Source organism: Dipodomys merriami, unplaced genomic scaffold, assembly GCF_024711535.1.
Source record: "Dipodomys merriami isolate MVZ:Mamm:240054 unplaced genomic scaffold, mDipMer1.0.p SCAF_263, whole genome shotgun sequence".
NCBI classification, from domain to species: domain Eukaryota; kingdom Metazoa; phylum Chordata; class Mammalia; order Rodentia; family Heteromyidae; genus Dipodomys; species Dipodomys merriami.
The window spans coordinates 994,094-1,012,585 of record NW_027204082.1 but is presented as its reverse complement, the minus strand read 5'-3'; the positions used below and the strand labels follow the sequence as shown (position 1 = coordinate 1,012,585).

At 35.1% G+C, this 18,492-nt stretch overlaps 1 protein-coding gene across 1 annotated transcript in view; it reads left to right on the top strand.

The window, feature by feature from the left end:
- The window catches only part of LOC138837138 (homer protein homolog 1), a 100,934-nt gene that overhangs the window by 31,484 nt on the left and 50,958 nt on the right, over positions 1-18,492 (top strand). Inside the window, exons 2-5 of the mRNA XM_070035929.1 lie at positions 1,383-1,539; positions 3,680-3,811; positions 5,754-5,846; positions 12,114-12,253. Of these exons, the coding sequence (XP_069892030.1) occupies positions 1,383-1,539; positions 3,680-3,811; positions 5,754-5,846; positions 12,114-12,253 (522 nt within the window). The remainder of the gene's footprint in view (positions 1-1,382; positions 1,540-3,679; positions 3,812-5,753; positions 5,847-12,113; positions 12,254-18,492) is intronic.

Here is an 18,492-nt window from a genome sequence, read left to right as displayed (position 1 = left end):
GGGATCTTGTGATCTGTTTTGTGTAGGCTGACTGCAAACTGCAATTCTTCTGATCTCAGCCTTCCAAGTAGCTAGAATTACAGGTATGAATCTCCAGTGCAAGGCTGTACTACTTTTTCTGAACTTATACTTCCTAATAACAGGTAGATCTGAGCCAGGCAAAACTTTTTTAAAGTTATCTATTATTATTATTCTTCACAGTAGAATTATGATCTGTGAAGGCACCAGGAACACTGAATTAGCAAACACTGAACAATTGTTTCTAGGAAAAGTACAGTTGACTGCAAGCCTCTATTCCCAGCATTTTTGTAAACTAGCAGTACATAACATTGTTTTATTTCTCCCTCTTTCTCTCTCTCCTCCCCACTTTCCTTTATCCCTTCCTCCTTTCCTTATCTCTTCTATTTTTGGGGGGAGGTTGTTTTTGAAATATAATCTCACTATTAGTACAGACCAGCCTTAAACTTGCTGTTTGGCCGAAGCTGTCTCAAATTTGCCATCCTCCTGTCCCATCTTCTCAGAGCCTGAGATAATAGTATGGGGCACTACAACTAGATTTTGTGTTTTTCTTTTTATGTATTGTTACTGAATTAACATTAAACTCATGGCCATCAGTAATACATGCCTGAGTGAAGCTTATCTAACATATGTTTTCTCCACAAGGCATATATAGCTTTGCTGTACCTAGAAACAGACAGCTTAGTTAGGAACATTTCAGCACTATGTTGAACACCTTCTTAAACAGTGAAAATACCAACAATGCAAAAAAGGACACTTGTTTATATAGTATGAATGATGAAGAAAGAAGGTAGAATGTTGTCTCGATTAAATTCAGATGGAAGCATATCAGATGGCTCACATCTTTCCGCTGATCTGGCTATCTTTAATAGTAAAAATATGCTGTATTAGCTTTGGAGTTGCAGGTAAATTTTATTTGGTGAAATTGTGTATGTAGAATATGAATAACAAGGATGGACTATAATTTTTTTTCTGGTCCTGGGGCTTGAACTCAGGGCCTTCGCTCAGTCCCTGAGCTTCTCTGTGCTCAAGGCTAGTACTCTACTACTTGAGCCACAATACCGCTTCCAGCTTTTTCTGAGTAGTTTATTGGAGATAAGAGTTTCACGGACTTTTCTGGCTGCTGGTTTTGAACTGTGATCAGCTAGGATTACAGGCACAAGACGCCAGCACCCTGCTCTATAATTGTTTTAAAGAAGCTTATAACTGAATACTTAATATTTACATTAGAAATAAAATTTCTCCTGATTTGGGGTATATGGGAGTTGTTAGCTATGCAGAGTCATTCCTTTAATTCATGTTGTTTTGTTGAATGAAATAAAATACGCTGCTTTCAGTTTGCCATTTTCTTTTCTGTCCTGCAGGGAGCAACCTATCTTCAGCACTAGAGCTCATGTCTTCCAGATTGACCCAAACACAAAGAAGAATTGGGTACCCACCAGCAAGCACGCAGTTACTGTGTCTTATTTTTATGATAGCACAAGAAATGTGTATAGGATAATCAGTTTAGATGGCTCAAAGGTAAGTTACATTTACTTTATATAATCTTGATGTTTTGCTACATACTGTTTAGCATTTCTGTTTTATTCTGGTTCATCTTCACTAAAATATTTGAAACTTATTTTTTATGGTGCTAGAGTTTGATTCAGAGCCATGTGCTTGCTAAGCTGGTGCTCTATTACTTGAATCACATCACCATACCTCCAGCTCTTTATTGCACTAATTATGTTTACAGTAGGGACTCAGTTCCCACCTGGGTGTATGCATGAACCTGATTAGTTTATTTTAGGTTTCCCATGATTGCTAGAATAACAGTCATGTGCCATCGCATCCAGCTTTTCTCACTTAGATGGAGTATCATGGACTTTTGCCTACGCTGATGATTAAGAAGGGGCTCTTGGGCTGGGAAGGTGGCTCAGTGGTAGAGCGCTTGCCTTGCATGCATGAGGCCCTGGGTTCGATTCCTCAGCACCACATAAGCAAAAGAAAAAAGCCGGAAGTGGCGCTGTGGCTCAAGTGATACAGCACTAGCCTTGAGCTGAAGAGCTGAGGGACAGCGCCCAGGCCCAGAGTTCAGGCCCCACAACCGGACCCCAAAAATAAATAAATAAATAAAAAAGAAGGTGCTCTCATATAACAATAGACAGCACATCTACTTTCTGTCCAAGAAAGGAGAAAGCCAGTTTTGTTTTATTGTCTTTAATAAGGCAGGTATCCATGTAGCTATTCATCCGTACCTGCATAGCTCATAAGTATTTTATATTTACACTGTGTGTATGATAAATTTATTCTATGTTTGACTTTTCATTCCACTTTTAATAGCTCACCAAATGGCTGTTTATGGATTTGATAGCATGCATTTTTTTCAGTTTTTTAATTTAAATTTTATTGTAAAGGTGATATACAGAGGTATTATAGTTACGTAAGTACGGTAACGAGTACATTTCTTTTGAACAGTGTTACCCACTCCCTCATTTTCTCTCACTTCCCCCGACTCCCCTCCTTGCAAGTTGTAAAGGTCATTTCCAACCTAGTTGCTAATGAGTACCACTGTTGAATTGATACACCCTTTGTCCCCACCTTTTCTGTGATTCCCCTTCAGTTCCCCAAATCAGATAAACACATACAGGACAAAGGATAGAGAAATCAAAAACAGTGACCGGGAATAAACAAAAGGAAAAAAAAGAAAGAAAAAAGAAATAACTGCAAACAGTGCCACTTTTAAAAAAAACAAAACCTCTTGTTTCCATTTCTTGGAGTTCATTTTGATAAACATCATTTTATATGGTCATATTGACATAGCTATTGAGCCATTGTGATCCTCTTCTATGTTCTCAGATGCATGCTTTTTTTTTTTTAACTTTTTTATTACTGTTGGAATTACATTTTAGTTTTAATTTTGGAGAGCATTAAAATGACTTTGGTACTGGCAGAGCAATGAATTAAGATGTTGTAATAGTTGAAATCTATCTTCATGATCTCCCAAGTTAATATTTAATAACATGTTAAAGTACTATTTTTAAGAAATTATGTGTTAAATAGAAGTGATACTGTCATGAATTGTACTACTTTATATAAGAAAAGAAGTTAAAGCTTATATTTAGTAAGTTTTGTCCCCTGTAGTAAAGGAAAAACTGAAAGACTTTTCAGTATCATGATATATTTCAGGTAAGTCAACCTTAGGAAAACTTCTTTTCTTATGGATATAGAAAACCAGCATCACTTTTTCTATTGATTTTTCTATTCAGTTTTGAAAGATTTTTTTTGTAATGTGGGATCTTTCTGTTAAATATGCAAACACTGTTGTGACTGAGGTCTATTTGCTTCTAGTGAATGTCATTAAAATTCAATAAACAATGACCTTAAACATTCATGGGGAAGAAACTGACCATGCTAAAAATGCTTTGATGTTTTCTAGATTATAGAAAAACTTTGAAATATAAGATATTGAATTTTTAGTGGAAAGAATTTCATTGTATTTATAGTTGCTAGTTACTGTATTTTCCATTGTCATTTATGCCAGAAACTACTTCTACACTTACCTTAATACATTAAAGATTGTTTTTCAGTGATCCTAAATTTTTAGAACTAAATAGTTCTGTGCTTAAATGCTTGTTTGGTAATTTTGGCCTGGTTACACATACTTGTTTTTATTTTTCAGGCAATAATAAATAGTACCATCACCCCAAACATGACATTTACTAAAACATCTCAGAAGTTTGGCCAGTGGGCCGATAGCCGGGCAAATACTGTCTATGGATTGGGATTCTCCTCTGAGCACCATCTTTCAAAAGTAAGTTAAATCATAATATCTGTAAAATCTTCATCTTTAATTCTGACATATTGAATATATAACAGCAAACAGGTTATAAAATACTTGGGAAATTGGTTAATATTCTCAGAATAGCAGTAGTGACTTCAGAGCAAGAAGCAAGAGATCATTAGATTCCTCTGTCTCTTAGAAATAGTATACATTAAAAATAGTCATCATAGCAGGCGCCTGTGGCTCATACCTGTAATCTTAGCTAGTCAGGAGGCTTAAATCTGAGAATCACAGTTGAAAGCCAGCCTAGGCAGAAAATTTTTTGAAACTCTTTCCTTCAATTAAACACCAAAATAGGTGGAAGTAGAACTATGGCTAAGTGATGGTAGAGTAGTAGCCTTGAGCACAAAAGGTCAGGTACAGCTTTCTAGCCCTGTGGTCAAGCCCCAGGACTAGCACCCCCAAAAAAAGGTTAGCATTTATTAAGAAGGGCTTTTGTGTTTTATTATCTGTATGACAAGATATAAAAGTTGGGACTTACCCTTTCAGAAGGGGTTTTGCTCAGAGATTTAACACCTCTCAGTTAGGCATTGTCTTCAAGATAGGAAAGTATATCAAGCTCTTCTGAATTATGAAACATGAACCTAAGGCCTGACATAGTGGCACACACACCTGTAATCTTATCTATTCTGGAGGCAGAAATGAGGATGATATGATTCAAGGCTAACTGACAAAAAGTAAGACATCTCAAACATGTTGGCTCATGTTTGCAGTCCCAGCTATTTGGGAGGCATAGGTAAGAGGATCTTGCTCTGAAGATGACTGCTGCCCAATAATGCATGAGACTTTATCTGAAATTAAAGCAAAGAAGGTCTTGGGCATGGCTAATGTGGTAGAATTTCTGCTTAGCAAGTGCAGAGCCTTTAGTGCAGAGCCCTTGGATCAAATTCCAGTAACTTCCTGCCACAAATCCCTCTGAATCTAATAGTGACACAGATTTCAGCTTCCTTTTCCATCCCACCACCCACCCCCTAGTTCTAGGGCTTAAACTTCGGGCTTGAGTGCTGTCCCTGAGCTTCAGTTTGCTCAAGGCTAGCCCTCTATCACTTAAGCCACAGCTCCCCTTCTGGCTTTTTCTGAGATTAACTGGAGATAAGAGTTTCATGGACTTTCCTGCCTGGTCTGGTTTTGAACTGTGATCCTCAGACCTCAACCTCCTGTGTAGTTAGGATTACAGCATGAGCCACTGGCACTCAACTAGATTTCAGCTTTTTGATATGAAAGTAGGCACATATAAATTAGTATATTAGGGAAAATGGTATTTTATCTGGATTTAGAGTCTCAACTCTGATGCAATACAAAGTGAGAGCCAATAAACAGGGTGAGGAATTTTATTCCTGTGTTTTTCTAAGAATTAGCATTTCATGAGCAATATTTTGTCTTCAAATTATCAGTCCTAAAGACCTTGTAAAGTATTTCACACTTTTCTGGTGCTAAACATTACTGTTTAGAAATCTTTGGGAATAAATTTTTATTTTTGTCATTGATAATAGTACATTTGTAATACTGATACTTTGGTAATAACAAATTATTTCCTTAGTACTCTGATGTTAATAAGTAGATACCTAAATTCAGTTTTCTTAGTAATAAAGAAAACATAGTATGCTATCTTTATTGATTCTACTTCCCACCCTCTGCCCACATTGGTCTTACATAATTTCTGAACAACAGAGGTATATAAATACAATGGTTAATAGTGAATTCCAACTTATTTATATTTATAATACTTTTATAAAATTGATTTTGAGTGCTTTATGTATAATAATTATTTGATGATAAGCTTCTTTTTCTGTCATATTACAAGTTATTGCTTTGGAGGCTGTACTGCTTGTGTAAGAAAATGAAAGCAAACTAAGGTAAAAATGATCGCTGTGGCTTATTTTGTTAATGTAGATAGTCTTTATACATTCAGTTTGCAGAAAAGTTTCAGGAATTTAAAGAAGCTGCTCGACTAGCAAAGGAGAAATCACAAGAAAAGATGGAACTTACCAGTACACCTTCACAGGTAAAGATTTCATTTCTGTTTCTGTTTATGTGACTTGTTAGTTTCAGTTATCCTTTATGCTAGAGTTACTTTGGGAAAAGTTTACAAAGTTGACATAGAAATACACTCTCTGATCTCTTTTGGTAGTTTTTTTTCTGTACATATCATTGTAAGAATATTTAAAAATTCAAGTTATTAATGAAAACTTAGATCAATCTACATAAAACTTAAAAGCAAAGTACCCAAAGATGATATAGATTGGCCTGTGCTTTTATTTCATTTTCTTTTTCATAGATGGTGGTGGTCAGACAAATTAGGACATGAAAGGAACCACAATAGAGGTTCAGAAAAAATACAAGATATAGGATATGGAAACTAGGCATGATATACCATGTAGAGTCCCTTGGGAAAGCCTCAGGGATGGTCAGGCAGAAAGCAGGGGCAAAGGGAAAACCAAGGTAGAGCTTTTTGTGGGTTTTCCATGGAAAACTCTTTAGAATTAGCTATCAATAGCATCAAGTCACCTGGCATCTGGCCCTAGGATTATTAAGGTAAAGGAATAGTGTCTCTGAGGTATGAAGGCCAGATAGAGGAAGATGTGGCTTTGAGCTAGTAATTTGATATCAAATGGGATACTTCCTGCAGGGTCTTTGGTTCCTCTAAGGCTTGAAATCAGGAGGGTTGAGTTCCAGGCCGTCCTGAGCAAAAAAGTAATGTGACCCCCTCTATCTCAATAGAAAACGTTGGGTATAGGGCACACACTTGTCATTCCAGCTACAACAGGAAGTATAAATAGAAAGATTGTGGGCCAGACTAATCCAGACAAAAAAAATGAAGCCCTTTCTCAGAAATAGTTAATACCAACTGAGCACTGCTGGCTCATGCCTACAATCTTAGCTAATCAAGAGGCTGAGATCTGAGAATCATGGTTTGAACAGACTGTGCAGGAAAGTCTGTGAGACTCTCTATCTCCAATTTACCACCAAAAAACCAGAAGTGGAGGTGTGGCATTAAGTGGGTAGAGAGCTAGAATTGAGCAGAAAGGTTCAGGAACAATATCTAGGCCCTGAATGAAAGCCCTATTACCAGAATGCCTGGCTTAAATGAGTAGAGTGCCTACTTAGGAAGTATGAAGCCCTGAGTTAGTAATTCTGTTTCTACAGGAAGATGAAACAACACATTAAGTAAGAGAAAGTTGAAGAACACTAATTATAGTGCATTAAAGCTTGCCATTGTTTCTTTCTCTTTATCATAACATATTTTTTAATTAGTTGTATACTATCACCTGTTGTTTGGATACCTACTCCTCTTGCATGGAATGCTTGTCTGTAAGCCTTTACTTTTGCCAGAGGGATAAATATCAAAGATACTTATATTTGGGAAATGCTGTGAAAAATTAAAAAAAAATAGGGAAGTGTAAAATCAAAGTCATCAGCATTTGAGACCCAAAATAGGCATACTTTTATCTTTCAAAATATTTTACCTGATTAGTCATGTGTCTAAGCCAGAGAGTGTAGTCAAAAAGGTATTTCTTTCATTTCTTTCCTACTCTTCTTTCTTGTAATGTTTCTGTTTCACTTGAAGTACATTACCCTAGGCCAACTTCTAGCCTACTCACCTAAAATTGGGGGCTTAATTCACTATTGAGTTAATTCTCTGCCTGAAAAGTAGGCTGTTACTTAGGAATTGGGCAGAAAGAAGAATAAACAGAATAATGAGTTACTGTTTAGGTGAAATAATCAAGAGTAATAGATACTAAATCGGTCATAGTTAACACATTAGTTAAGAGTACTTTGGGTCTTCAGAATGGAGGTGTAGCTCAATGGTGGAGTACTTGCCTACCATATTATCAGGCCCTGGTACCCTAGCATCAAAAAGAAAAAAGTATAAATTTACAAGTCGGATAAATTTAGACAAATCCTTTTTCTGTTGCTGTAGGATCTTGGGAAAGTTGTTTTACCCAAATATGTATATATATATTGGTAGCCTTAGCATAACATTTACTTTATAGAATGGTTTAGAAGAATGAGTATTTAATAATGTAGGCTATAGAAATTGGAGGATTTGGGCTGGGAAGGTGGCTCAGTGGTAGAGTGCTTGCCTTGCATGATGAGGCCCTGGGTTCAATTCCTCAGCACCACATAAGCAAAAAGAAAAAAGCTGGAAGTGGCGCCGTGGCTCAAGTGGTAGAGTGCTAGCCTTGAGCTGAAGAGCTGAGGGACAGCACGCAGGCCCAGAGTTCAGGCCCCACGACCGGACCTCCCCCCCCCCCCCAGAAAAAAAAGAAATTGGATGATTTTAATCTTGTATCTAACCTTTATTAATTTTAAGAAATTAAGACAGAGTACTCCTGTTTTGTCCACAAAATGGGAAAAATACATTCTGACTAGGGTTATTGGAAGAGTTCAGTGAGGGTTGGGAAGTATTTAGCATGTAGTAATTGCTCAATAAATGTAAATATCTGTGGCTGATGTTGTGATTATAATGGTGAAGCTACTGATATAAAGCCTTTAAATGGTAGCTGGCACATAAGAATTACATAATACAATTTAGATGCCTTAATTGTATACATGTTGCCTCAATTCTGTAGAAGGCTTGTAAAACACACATTATTGAGTCCCTCCCCCACTATATTACTTAGTAAAGCTGAGATGGGGCTCAGGTTGTTTGCATTTCTAACTCCTGAGATGCTGATGCTGTTTGGACTATGCTTTTAGAAGCAGTATGTAGACATTTTGCCTCCGTAAAGGTTTGAGTAGAAAGAAGCCAGGCATTTAGAGCAAAGTTCCATTTCACCGTTCTTAGACTTTTGGAGGGATGTGTATAGAAAATTAAATCTAGAATGAGCCTGACCAAGTAGCACAATAGCTTATAGTCAAGAGATTGCATCCAGTTTAGGTAAGGTTGAAGAACATGTATGTGTAAAGGAGTGGGATGGATTGGGAGAACAGGAGGTTGTACAGCATAAACTATCTTGTTGGAATTAAAACCAGTAATCCATTTATCAGATGTCAGTTAATGTGAGAAGTTTCTTAGGAAAGAATTTGTGCTTTTATAATTTATAAATTAAAACTCAGTAATACAGTGCCTTATTTTTCACTAATACTTTGATTATGATCTATTGTCTAGAATCCTACCATATCTTTTTCTTTTTTACTTTTTCTTTTTTAGTATAGTGTTATTGGGATTAGAGCTCAGGGCCTTGAGCTTTTTTTTTTTAATTTTTATTTTTTTGTGAACACACTGTACAGAGGGGTTACAATTACATGGGCAGGTTAATGCGTACATTTCTTATCAAGCATTGCAGCCTCCTCCTTTGTTTACAGGGCCTTGAGCTTTTTTTTTTTTTTTTGGGTCCGGTCGTGGGGGCCTGAACTCTGGGCCTGGGCACTGTCCCTCAGCTCTTCAGCTCAAGGCTAGCACTCTACAACTTGAGCCACAGCTCCACTTCCAGCTTTTTTTTCTTTTTGCTTATGTGGTGCTGAGAAATCGAACCCAGGGCCTTGAGCATGCAAGGCAAGCGCTCTACCACTGAGCCACCTTCCCAGCCCAGGGCCTTGAGCTTTTGAGCAGACATTTTACTACTTGAGCCATGTTCCCCAACCCCTGCCCTCCACCTTTTCTTCCTTATATAAACTATACTGGTAGTGAATTTCCTCCCAATTCCCAGAGGCTTGCTCCCTGCAGTCTTTACATTAAAAAAAAAACAAAAAACGTAAGTGTGATATTAGATTTCTATGTCATTTTTCTGCTATATAGTGGTACTTATGATATATAATAATACAGAGTAAATTACATATGCCTAATTCAGTTGTGGGGTATATTTTAATTTTTAGCCATTTACCTTCACTGTTTCATTTGGTTTTCATTAAGATAATCATTCTGGTTTATATTCATACTTTATTAATTTATAAAATAGTCATTATATGAATATAATTGATATAAATAGGTTAGGGACAAGTATTAAGCATTTAATGAAAATGGTGGGTGAAAAATACATAAGAAGAATGAAGAATAACCCACTAACCTTGTGCATCATCAGTCAATACCCTTTACCATAGAGAAGGCAGAACATTGCTAATGCAGAAAGAGATTTTTCCCCCCATAGTTCTGATGCTTTGAAGATGGTAGGCTAGTGTTCTACTTCTGAGCTATATCTGTAGCCCTATAAAAACTATTTTGACTCCACCTAAAAGTAACAAGTTGTGCCACTGGAGCTGAGGATGGGCCAAGGGGAGAAGGGCAGAAGAATGAAAAAGGAAGGGGGCAGAATGCAGGCAAGAATTCCTTGTATATACTACAGAATTGATAAATATAAGGGAAGGAGTAAGAGTGAAGATGTTGAAGTAGTGACAGAGATTAAGATGCATTGTACACATAAACTACTTTGCTGCAAAAAAAATTTAATACCTAGCCTAAAATTAAGTTACGGGAAGGTGTGGGGAGTAGGTAGGTAGGTGAAAAATGTTGAAAGAAGTGATATTGATCAAAATGCACTGTATTCATAAACTGCTTTGGTGAATGGCAACTCCTTTGTACAACTACTTAAAAGCAATAAAATATTTTTTTAAAGGACCTATTATGAGTGTCTGAAAATCCTGATTTCAGAGATAGTAGCTCTGGATGGTGACCAAGGATAGGAAATAATTTATATCAAAAGATTAGAAGATGTTTATCTGAGATCTCCACCCCATCTTTATTTCTTTTTCTCTTTTTCTTCCTTTTGCTCTTTTTCTGTGCTACTGTGTAACAGGTTTATCAAATGAATGATAACCAGGTATTAGAAATCACTTATAAGAATAAATTATTATTTTTATTACTTACAAGAAGAAATATTGCCCAGATTTCAAGCTTCATGACGGACAAAAAAAATAAGTAATAACTTGGGTTACATATTGAATTTTATTTTCTAGAAGAATAAAGTAAGCTTACTTTGATAGGCAAATCTTGATTAAAAGTAAAGATAAGATTTGTGAAGACAATTCTATTATGACTACTAGAGAAGGAAAGCTGGAATGTACTAGTAGTATTATGATATATGTTATTAAGGTATTTCCGGTTACATTTCCAAATAGCTCTAAATGATTTGAAATTTAGAGCAGATTAAAATTTTAAATTTGTTGCAGATTTCATTTAACCCTCCTTTCCTCATTGTCTTCTTCTCGTCTAGTTCCTTCTTTCTCCAAAGCAAGATTACATACTTTTTGTTTGTTTGTTTTGCATTTTTCTGCTATTTTGGGTTTTTTTTGGAACAGGGTCTCACTCAATAGTACAGACTGACCACAAACTCAAGGCTTCAGCTTCCTGAGTGGCATGAGCCATCACAGTCACTGTAATCTTTTTTTTTTTTTTTTAAGTAATTCTTTGACTACTTGGTTTTCTTTGATAGCCCATGGATTTAAACTCAGATCCGTGAGCTAGGCTGGTACTCTACCCTAGTCCTAGAGTTTATCTAATAGGATGATTTCACTGAAGGAAATGGAAGGGATCCAGGGATATATAATAGATAATTTTGTACATCAAGAAAAAAACATTAAAAAAAAAAAAGAAAAAGACATTAATTTGCTTCTGAATTTTAAATGCCATGTCTTCAGACTGACATTTTACTAGTTCATTGGAAATGGAGTCTCAAGGACTTTTCTGCCTGGGCTGGCCACAAACCAGATCTCAGTTTCATGAATATCTAGGATTATAGTAGTGAGCCACTGACTCCACCTTTGAATACCTTTTATTCTGACCAAATAATTGCTTGTAGTGTCCCAAATTTTTTCAAGGTTTTTGTATTGTTTGGTTTGGTTTTTGTTGGTCATGGGGCTTGAATGCTAGGCCTGGGCGCTGTTCCTGAGCTCTTCAGCTCAGGGCTAGTACTCTACCACTTGAGCCACAGCGCCATTTCTGATTTTCTGGTAGTTAATTGTAGATAAGTGTCTCACAGACTTTCCTCCCTGGGCTGGCCTTGAACCATGATCTTCAGATCTCAGCCTCTTGAATAGCTAGGATTACAGATGTGAGCCACTGACGCCCAGCTTTTTCAAGTTTTTTGAAACTACATTTCCAAATTGTGTTATGCTTATCATTCTAAGGTGTATTGTGTTTCAGTGAATTTTATAGCTTGCTTTGCTTCAAAATATATTTCTCTTTAAATTATTTTTAAGCTTTTTCTTAAATTTCTATTGAAGTTTTGTTCTTTAAGATGTGAGAGGTTAAAAGAAATACAAAAAAAAAAAGTCAGATGTATATTTAAACAAAAGTGTAACTATTTTTTCTCCCCCACCCCTTTTCTTGCAGGAATCAGCAGGTGGAGATCTTCAGTCTCCTTTAACACCAGAAAGTATTAATGGGACGGATGATGAAAGAACACCTGATGTGACACAGAACTCAGAGCCAAGGGCTGAACCAACTCAGAATGCATTGCCATTTTCACATAGGTACAGATTTAATTCAGCAATCATGATTAAGTAAAAAGTGTACATATGGAAATATATTTGGTTTTAGAACTTTTTAGAATTATAATCTTTGAATGAAAGTACCAGGGCAGATTGTTTTTTCTTATTAATGTATTGTTCATAGTTGCTGAGATGGACTGAGGTAAATGTTTTCCTTTAGAAAAGGTTATATTGAGCTTATTACAGAATTTATAATATTCAGTGAAATGAAATATAAATCCTTCTGCCTATTTTTAACAGGAGGCTTTTAAAAACCTCTTTGTTAACTTGTTTTCTTTTTCCTATCTGTTCTTTAAGGCTTGGAAATTGCAATTAAAAAAAAATAGAATTCCCATTCTGAAATTATACCGTAGTCCTATAAGTTACCTAAGAGCATGATTTCACTGAAGGAAATGGTAGGGATCCAGGGAATATGATAAATATTTTTGTACATCAAGAAAAAGAAGTTCATTTGCTTCTGAATTTTAAAAGAATTCAATGTTTTAAAAAGATAGTTTGTCCTACAAGTGTTGCAAACCAGTTACAGTAATTATTGACCATACTATGGTATTTTAAGAGGTATTTTTGGAGGCTTATGATATTATAGTACTGTAAAATTAAATATCTATCAGTAATCTGTTTTAAAATATTTTATTTGAAAACTTCATTTTTTGATAGTTTTAGTTAAAACTATCAAATGAAATACAGAATTTAAGATTTCTTTTCATGTAATAATTGTAATGAGCAGAAGACAGTCATTATAAGTGTAAGAAAATACCTTAATTTAGTAAAAAAAAAAAAAAGGAGTTTGTTTGACATACTGAGCAGAATTTTATTGTCTTTTTATGAAAATAATGAGAAGCATTGTGCTTCCAGTAGTTTACAAAGCTCCAAAGTCCAATGAGAGTCCTTAGGTATCACTTCTGTATAGTTAGATTTCAATACATTTTGGATGGGGGAAGAAATGTAACTTCCTAATGTTTTATTTTATTTATTTATTTAATTTTTTTGGTCGGTCATGGGGCCTGACCTCTGGGCCTTGGACACTGTCCCTCAGCTAATCAGCTCAAGGCTAGCGCTCTACACTTGAGTCACAGTGCCACTTATAGTTTCTTCTGCTTATGTGGTGCTGAGGAATCGAACCCAAGGCCTCATGCATGCAAGGCAAGCAGTTTACCATTGAGCCACCTTCCCAGACCTTATTGTATGTTTTTTGAGAGACCAGTTTTTAGGAAATCAAGTTCTTTGGCATATTAAGAATTGTGAAATGAAATGAAAGCTAGGTGCCGGTGGCTCATGCCCATAATTCTTGCTCTACTAAAAGGCTGAGGTCTGACAATTGTGGTTCAAAGCCAGCTGGGGCAGGAAAATCTGAGACTCTTATCTCCAATTAACTACCAAAAAGCCAGAAGTGGAGCTGTGGCTTAAGTGGAGAGCTCAAGAACAGTGCCCAGGCCCTGAATTCAAGCCCCAGGACTGGCACACATGTGCGCGCGCGCACACACACACACACACACACACACACACACACACGTGTGAAATATTTTAAACTATGAGGATTTTGATTAAAATTGAAATTTGTTAAATGTTAGGATCATTGGAAATTAGCATTGAAAGACCTTGTAATTAGACTGAAGAAGAATAAAATTGAGAAAGAAGGTTTTTTTTTAAAGAAATGAACAAAAGAAAATAATTTGAGGTTACTTTTTGCTTAAAATGATAATTATTTTGCATAAATTAAACACTTTGTAGTTAGCATGTGTATTTTTCTTTCTAAAACTATAAAGATGACTAAAGACAGGAAAATTTTTAGTTTTCCAATCTAAGACTATATTCACACTGATGTGTTATACATGCAATCTTTTAATCAGAGACTATAATTTTTATAATCTTAATTAGCAATGATGATATGGGCTAAGTAAGTGGTACATTACTTGTCTAGCAAGTGGAAGGCCCTGAGTTTAAACCCTAGTATCACTTTCAAAAATAATTAAGTATACAATTTTTAAAATACTTCATGATGAGGGAAGGAAAAGTTTCTGGACTTCTAAGTTCTAATTAACATATCCATTTGATAAATAAACTTAACTGTACTCAACTAATTATAGAATTGATTTTGTTAACACCTAAATTGAGCCATCTCCATTAAACATTTAGAAATAAGAACTTAAAATTTAACATTTGTAAAAGCTATTTCTAGTTTACTTTATGTACCTAAATTTTTTTTTTCATATTCCCTGTTTTGCTGATCCTTAGTATTTGGCATGTTTAACAGGGATTGGTCTTCATCTATTACTTTTTCTCTGTAAGGAGTCTCTTAAGAGTCACTTTGAGCCTGGCGCCCGTGGCTCACACCTGTAATCCTATCTACTCAGGAGGCTGAGATCAGAGGATCATGGTTCAATGCCAGCCCGGGCAGAAAAGCCCGTGAGACTCATACCTCCAATTAACCACTAGAAAACCAGAAGTGGCGCTGTCAAGAAGTAGAGCGCTCAGCTTGAAATGAAGAGCACAGGGATAGCGCTCAAGCCCAGAGTTCAAGCCCCACGACCCAAAAAAAAAAAAAAATTACTTTGAACATAAACTTTCTTGACTACTCAAATTTATAGATTTACCATGGAGATAGATGTTTGACAGTTATAAATATGTTTATAAAGTTAAGAAGCTTAGTAGGTCTATTTAAGATTTTAGTTGGCTTAAAAGTATTATGTCATGTTACAGTTATTATTTTACAAAAATGTAACTAGAATTTTAGAACTCTGAACTTCATCTTGTGATTTTTTTTTAATTAATCAGTATTCAACTAGTACCTTGGTGAAATCAGTATTTCCATGTGAGGTAGACTGAGTGTTCTGTAGTTATTTCTAGAATCCTAGAATGTCAGAAATAGAAGATATCTCAGGTATGGAGTAACTGTAGTAGCTTGAAATCAATTTAGTAATTATCCATGGCATTCTGAAAATGAAAATATGTAGAAAACATCAAAGTAAAACTCACATTGAGTAGTACCTATTTCAGTAGTGCGTGTGTGTGTGTGTGTGTGTGTGTGTGTGCACATATAAGCTCTGGATTAGTGAAATGTCAAAGTTTGAAGGCTTTTTTTTTTTTTTTTTTGGACAGGTAAGAAGACTAAATCCCAGAGTGTAGGCAAATTGTCCTAGATAGTCACAAGTTCATTAGTAAAAGTTGACAGCTCAGCTTTGTCCACCCTTGTTGTTACTGTTGATTAATAGTACATTTAAAATAAATTGCAAGTATGATCATATTATTGTGCCTATACTAGGAGGGCCATATAGAAATAAGGTTAGTATTTCATAAAGTAGGTCCAGAAAGTATATTAGACTATATTTATTTTAACCTGAAACTCTTAAATGTTTAAATTGGATACACTATTCTTTTTACCTATGCAAAGGAAGACAATCATGATTATTTATGGCTTATTTAGACTGTTTTCCCTTCTGTCTCAGTACTTCGTTTAAAAAGCAAAATGCTTCTCTAAAAAGTAAGCAAAAATCATAGAATGTCTTTAAGAAAAGAATGTAGGGAACCCCCTACCCAGTTAACTAAATTAAAAGTTGACTTGAATGCCTGTAATCCTAGCTATTCAGGAGGCTGAGATCTCAGGATCACGGTTTGAAACCAGCCTAGGCAGGAAAGTCTGTGACATCCTTATCTCCAATTAATCATAGAAAAAGCTGAAAATGATGCTAAGGCTTAAGTACTAGAGCGCTAGCCTTGAGCAAAAAGGAGCTCAAGGACAACGCACACGCCCAGAGTTCAAGTCCCAGGACAGGCAAAAATATAAAAAAGATTTATACTAATAGCATCTTGTGTTGGGTGCCGTGGCTCACATCGTAATCCTAGCTACTCAAGAGGCTTGGCTCAAAGCAACCCAGGCAGGAAAAGTCTGTGAGACTCTTATCTCCAATAAACCACTAGAAAACCAGAAGTGGTGAGGGACAGTGCCCAGGCCCAGAGTTCAAGCCCCACAACCAAAAAAAAAAAAACAGCTTCTTGTGCTCTTCTTGAAATAAAAATGTATGCCTGAATCTCATGAGTCATTAAGATACTAATAGAAGCCTTCATTTTCATTTAGCCCTGAAAGTTTTAGTATTACAGTTATAGATTGTCTATACTCTCTATAAGCTTTAAGTTTTTAAAGTTATGTAGCTTTAGAGTTAAGAGAGTTTTTTTTAATTTCTTTTACTTTTTGTATCTTTTTACTATACAATTTTTTGTTAGGAAGTCTTAAATTATTTTAAAAAATGGCGAGTCTTGTTTCATCTCTACCTCAGCCACTCCTCTATACTGTTTTTTTTTTTTTTAAGAGAGTGTGCTGAGGATCAGACCCCAATGCACACAAATGTTAGTCAAGCAAATCCTAGAATAAGATTCCATTCAGGATAATTTTTTAAATTATTTTTAAAGCTTATATACTGAACTATTGCAACTTTTTATATTTTACCTGATTGAATAGCATTATAGATTACTTCGTTTTGTTTTTCAATTATACTGCTGAGCTAAATTTTAAATGTATGGGTTGTTTGATACTACTTATTCAAGTGCTATAGCTCTGTTTATGTCCTTGTTATAAACTATGCAAAATATTCTCATTAAATTAGTTTCAATGAATTAATACTTTCTTAGCATATTTTTAAAAAATGCTTTAAAGGTTTAGGAATGTGTACAATAGGGAGTTCACGCAAGGGTGAAATGTTCACCAATTTCTTTGAGGATATATTACTTGATTTTATCTAAATTGCTATTCTTTTAAAAATTATTTTCAACTTAAATAATAAAAACCTTTTGGGATTGATAAAATATACATTGGAGTATTTAGGGCATCGTTTTAGACTGTAAGTCTTAGATTAGTTCTAGGCTAAATAGACTAGAGTTTACAGTGGGAAAAGGTTTTGTTCTGTCATTCAAGGGCATTGTTTGGTCATCTGTGTAGAATTGTAGAAGTTGTTATTTCTTACAAGTAATAATAGATTTTTTTAAGATTTACAAATACTTAGAATTCTTTTGGAAATAGTTAATTTTATAGTAGTCTATTGCTATTGGAATGTTATACTGAAATGTAATCCTGAAAACAAGTTTTTATTTTGCTCATTATACTTTGTGATGCTCAGATATGCAGTACTATATTCACAAATAAAACTGCTTATATTTTTGAGAGTTGAGAACAGGCATTTACTAATAGTTTGTGAAGGTATTTTTGTACTGAGAAATTTTGATAAGTTTATTATATGAAAATTAGACTCTTTAAAGCACTAATTATATATGGATTCTTCTAATGTTTAGATAGTATGTTCTTATGGTGCTGCTAGACTTTATGTATTTTGGAGGTACTGCATGTATCTTCTATTCTGTTAAGGGATATTTCTGCTACTTAATGTGTTTATGTTTCCAACAGATACTCATTAAAGAATGGATGCAGAAATGTTACTTTGTAGTATATTGGTTTTACTTTAAACCAGTGCAATAACTATAATATTACCAAAGTTATTATTTCTGGGTAGATTTCTCTACTTGTGCGTATTACAGCATCAGAAAGCCACTACTTTATCATTGTGACTAAGGATTTTTATACAATTTCAAAAGCTAAAATTTCATTCAAAATTTTACATCCATTTTCACTAAAATATAAAAGTATAAATATAAAATAAAATATACAAAAGGTACTTTATCTTGAATTAAATACAGTTATAGGTCTTTGAAGATGTTACAAATAGAGGTGAATGATGTTGAGATCAATCTCACTACTGAAACTCCCCATACTATCTTATCTATCTCCCTCTTTTATATATAGAAAGCAAAACTTAGAAGATTGTAAGTATAAAAAAAAGAAAGAAATAACATTTCTGTAGATAACATTCATTGAATAAAACTAAATAAAGCTGGAACTTAGCTGAGTGCTGGTGGTTCACACCTGTAATCCTACTCAGGAACCTGCTATCTTAGGATCATGGTTTGAAGCCAGGCTAGGCAGGAAGGTCCATGACATGCTCTCATGTGTAAACTACTCAGAAAAAGCTGAAAGTGGTGCTGTGGCTCAGGTGGTAGAGTGCTAGTGTTGAGCAAAAGAAGCTCACGGACAGTGCCCAGGATCAGAGTTCAAGCCCTAGGACAAGTAAAAAAAAAAAAAAAAAAAAAAAGGATATTGCTAAGCTACCTCCCTTTAGTCCTTTTCTCTGCTGTAATTAATGAGAAGGAATGTTCATCATTCCATCTCTAGTTAT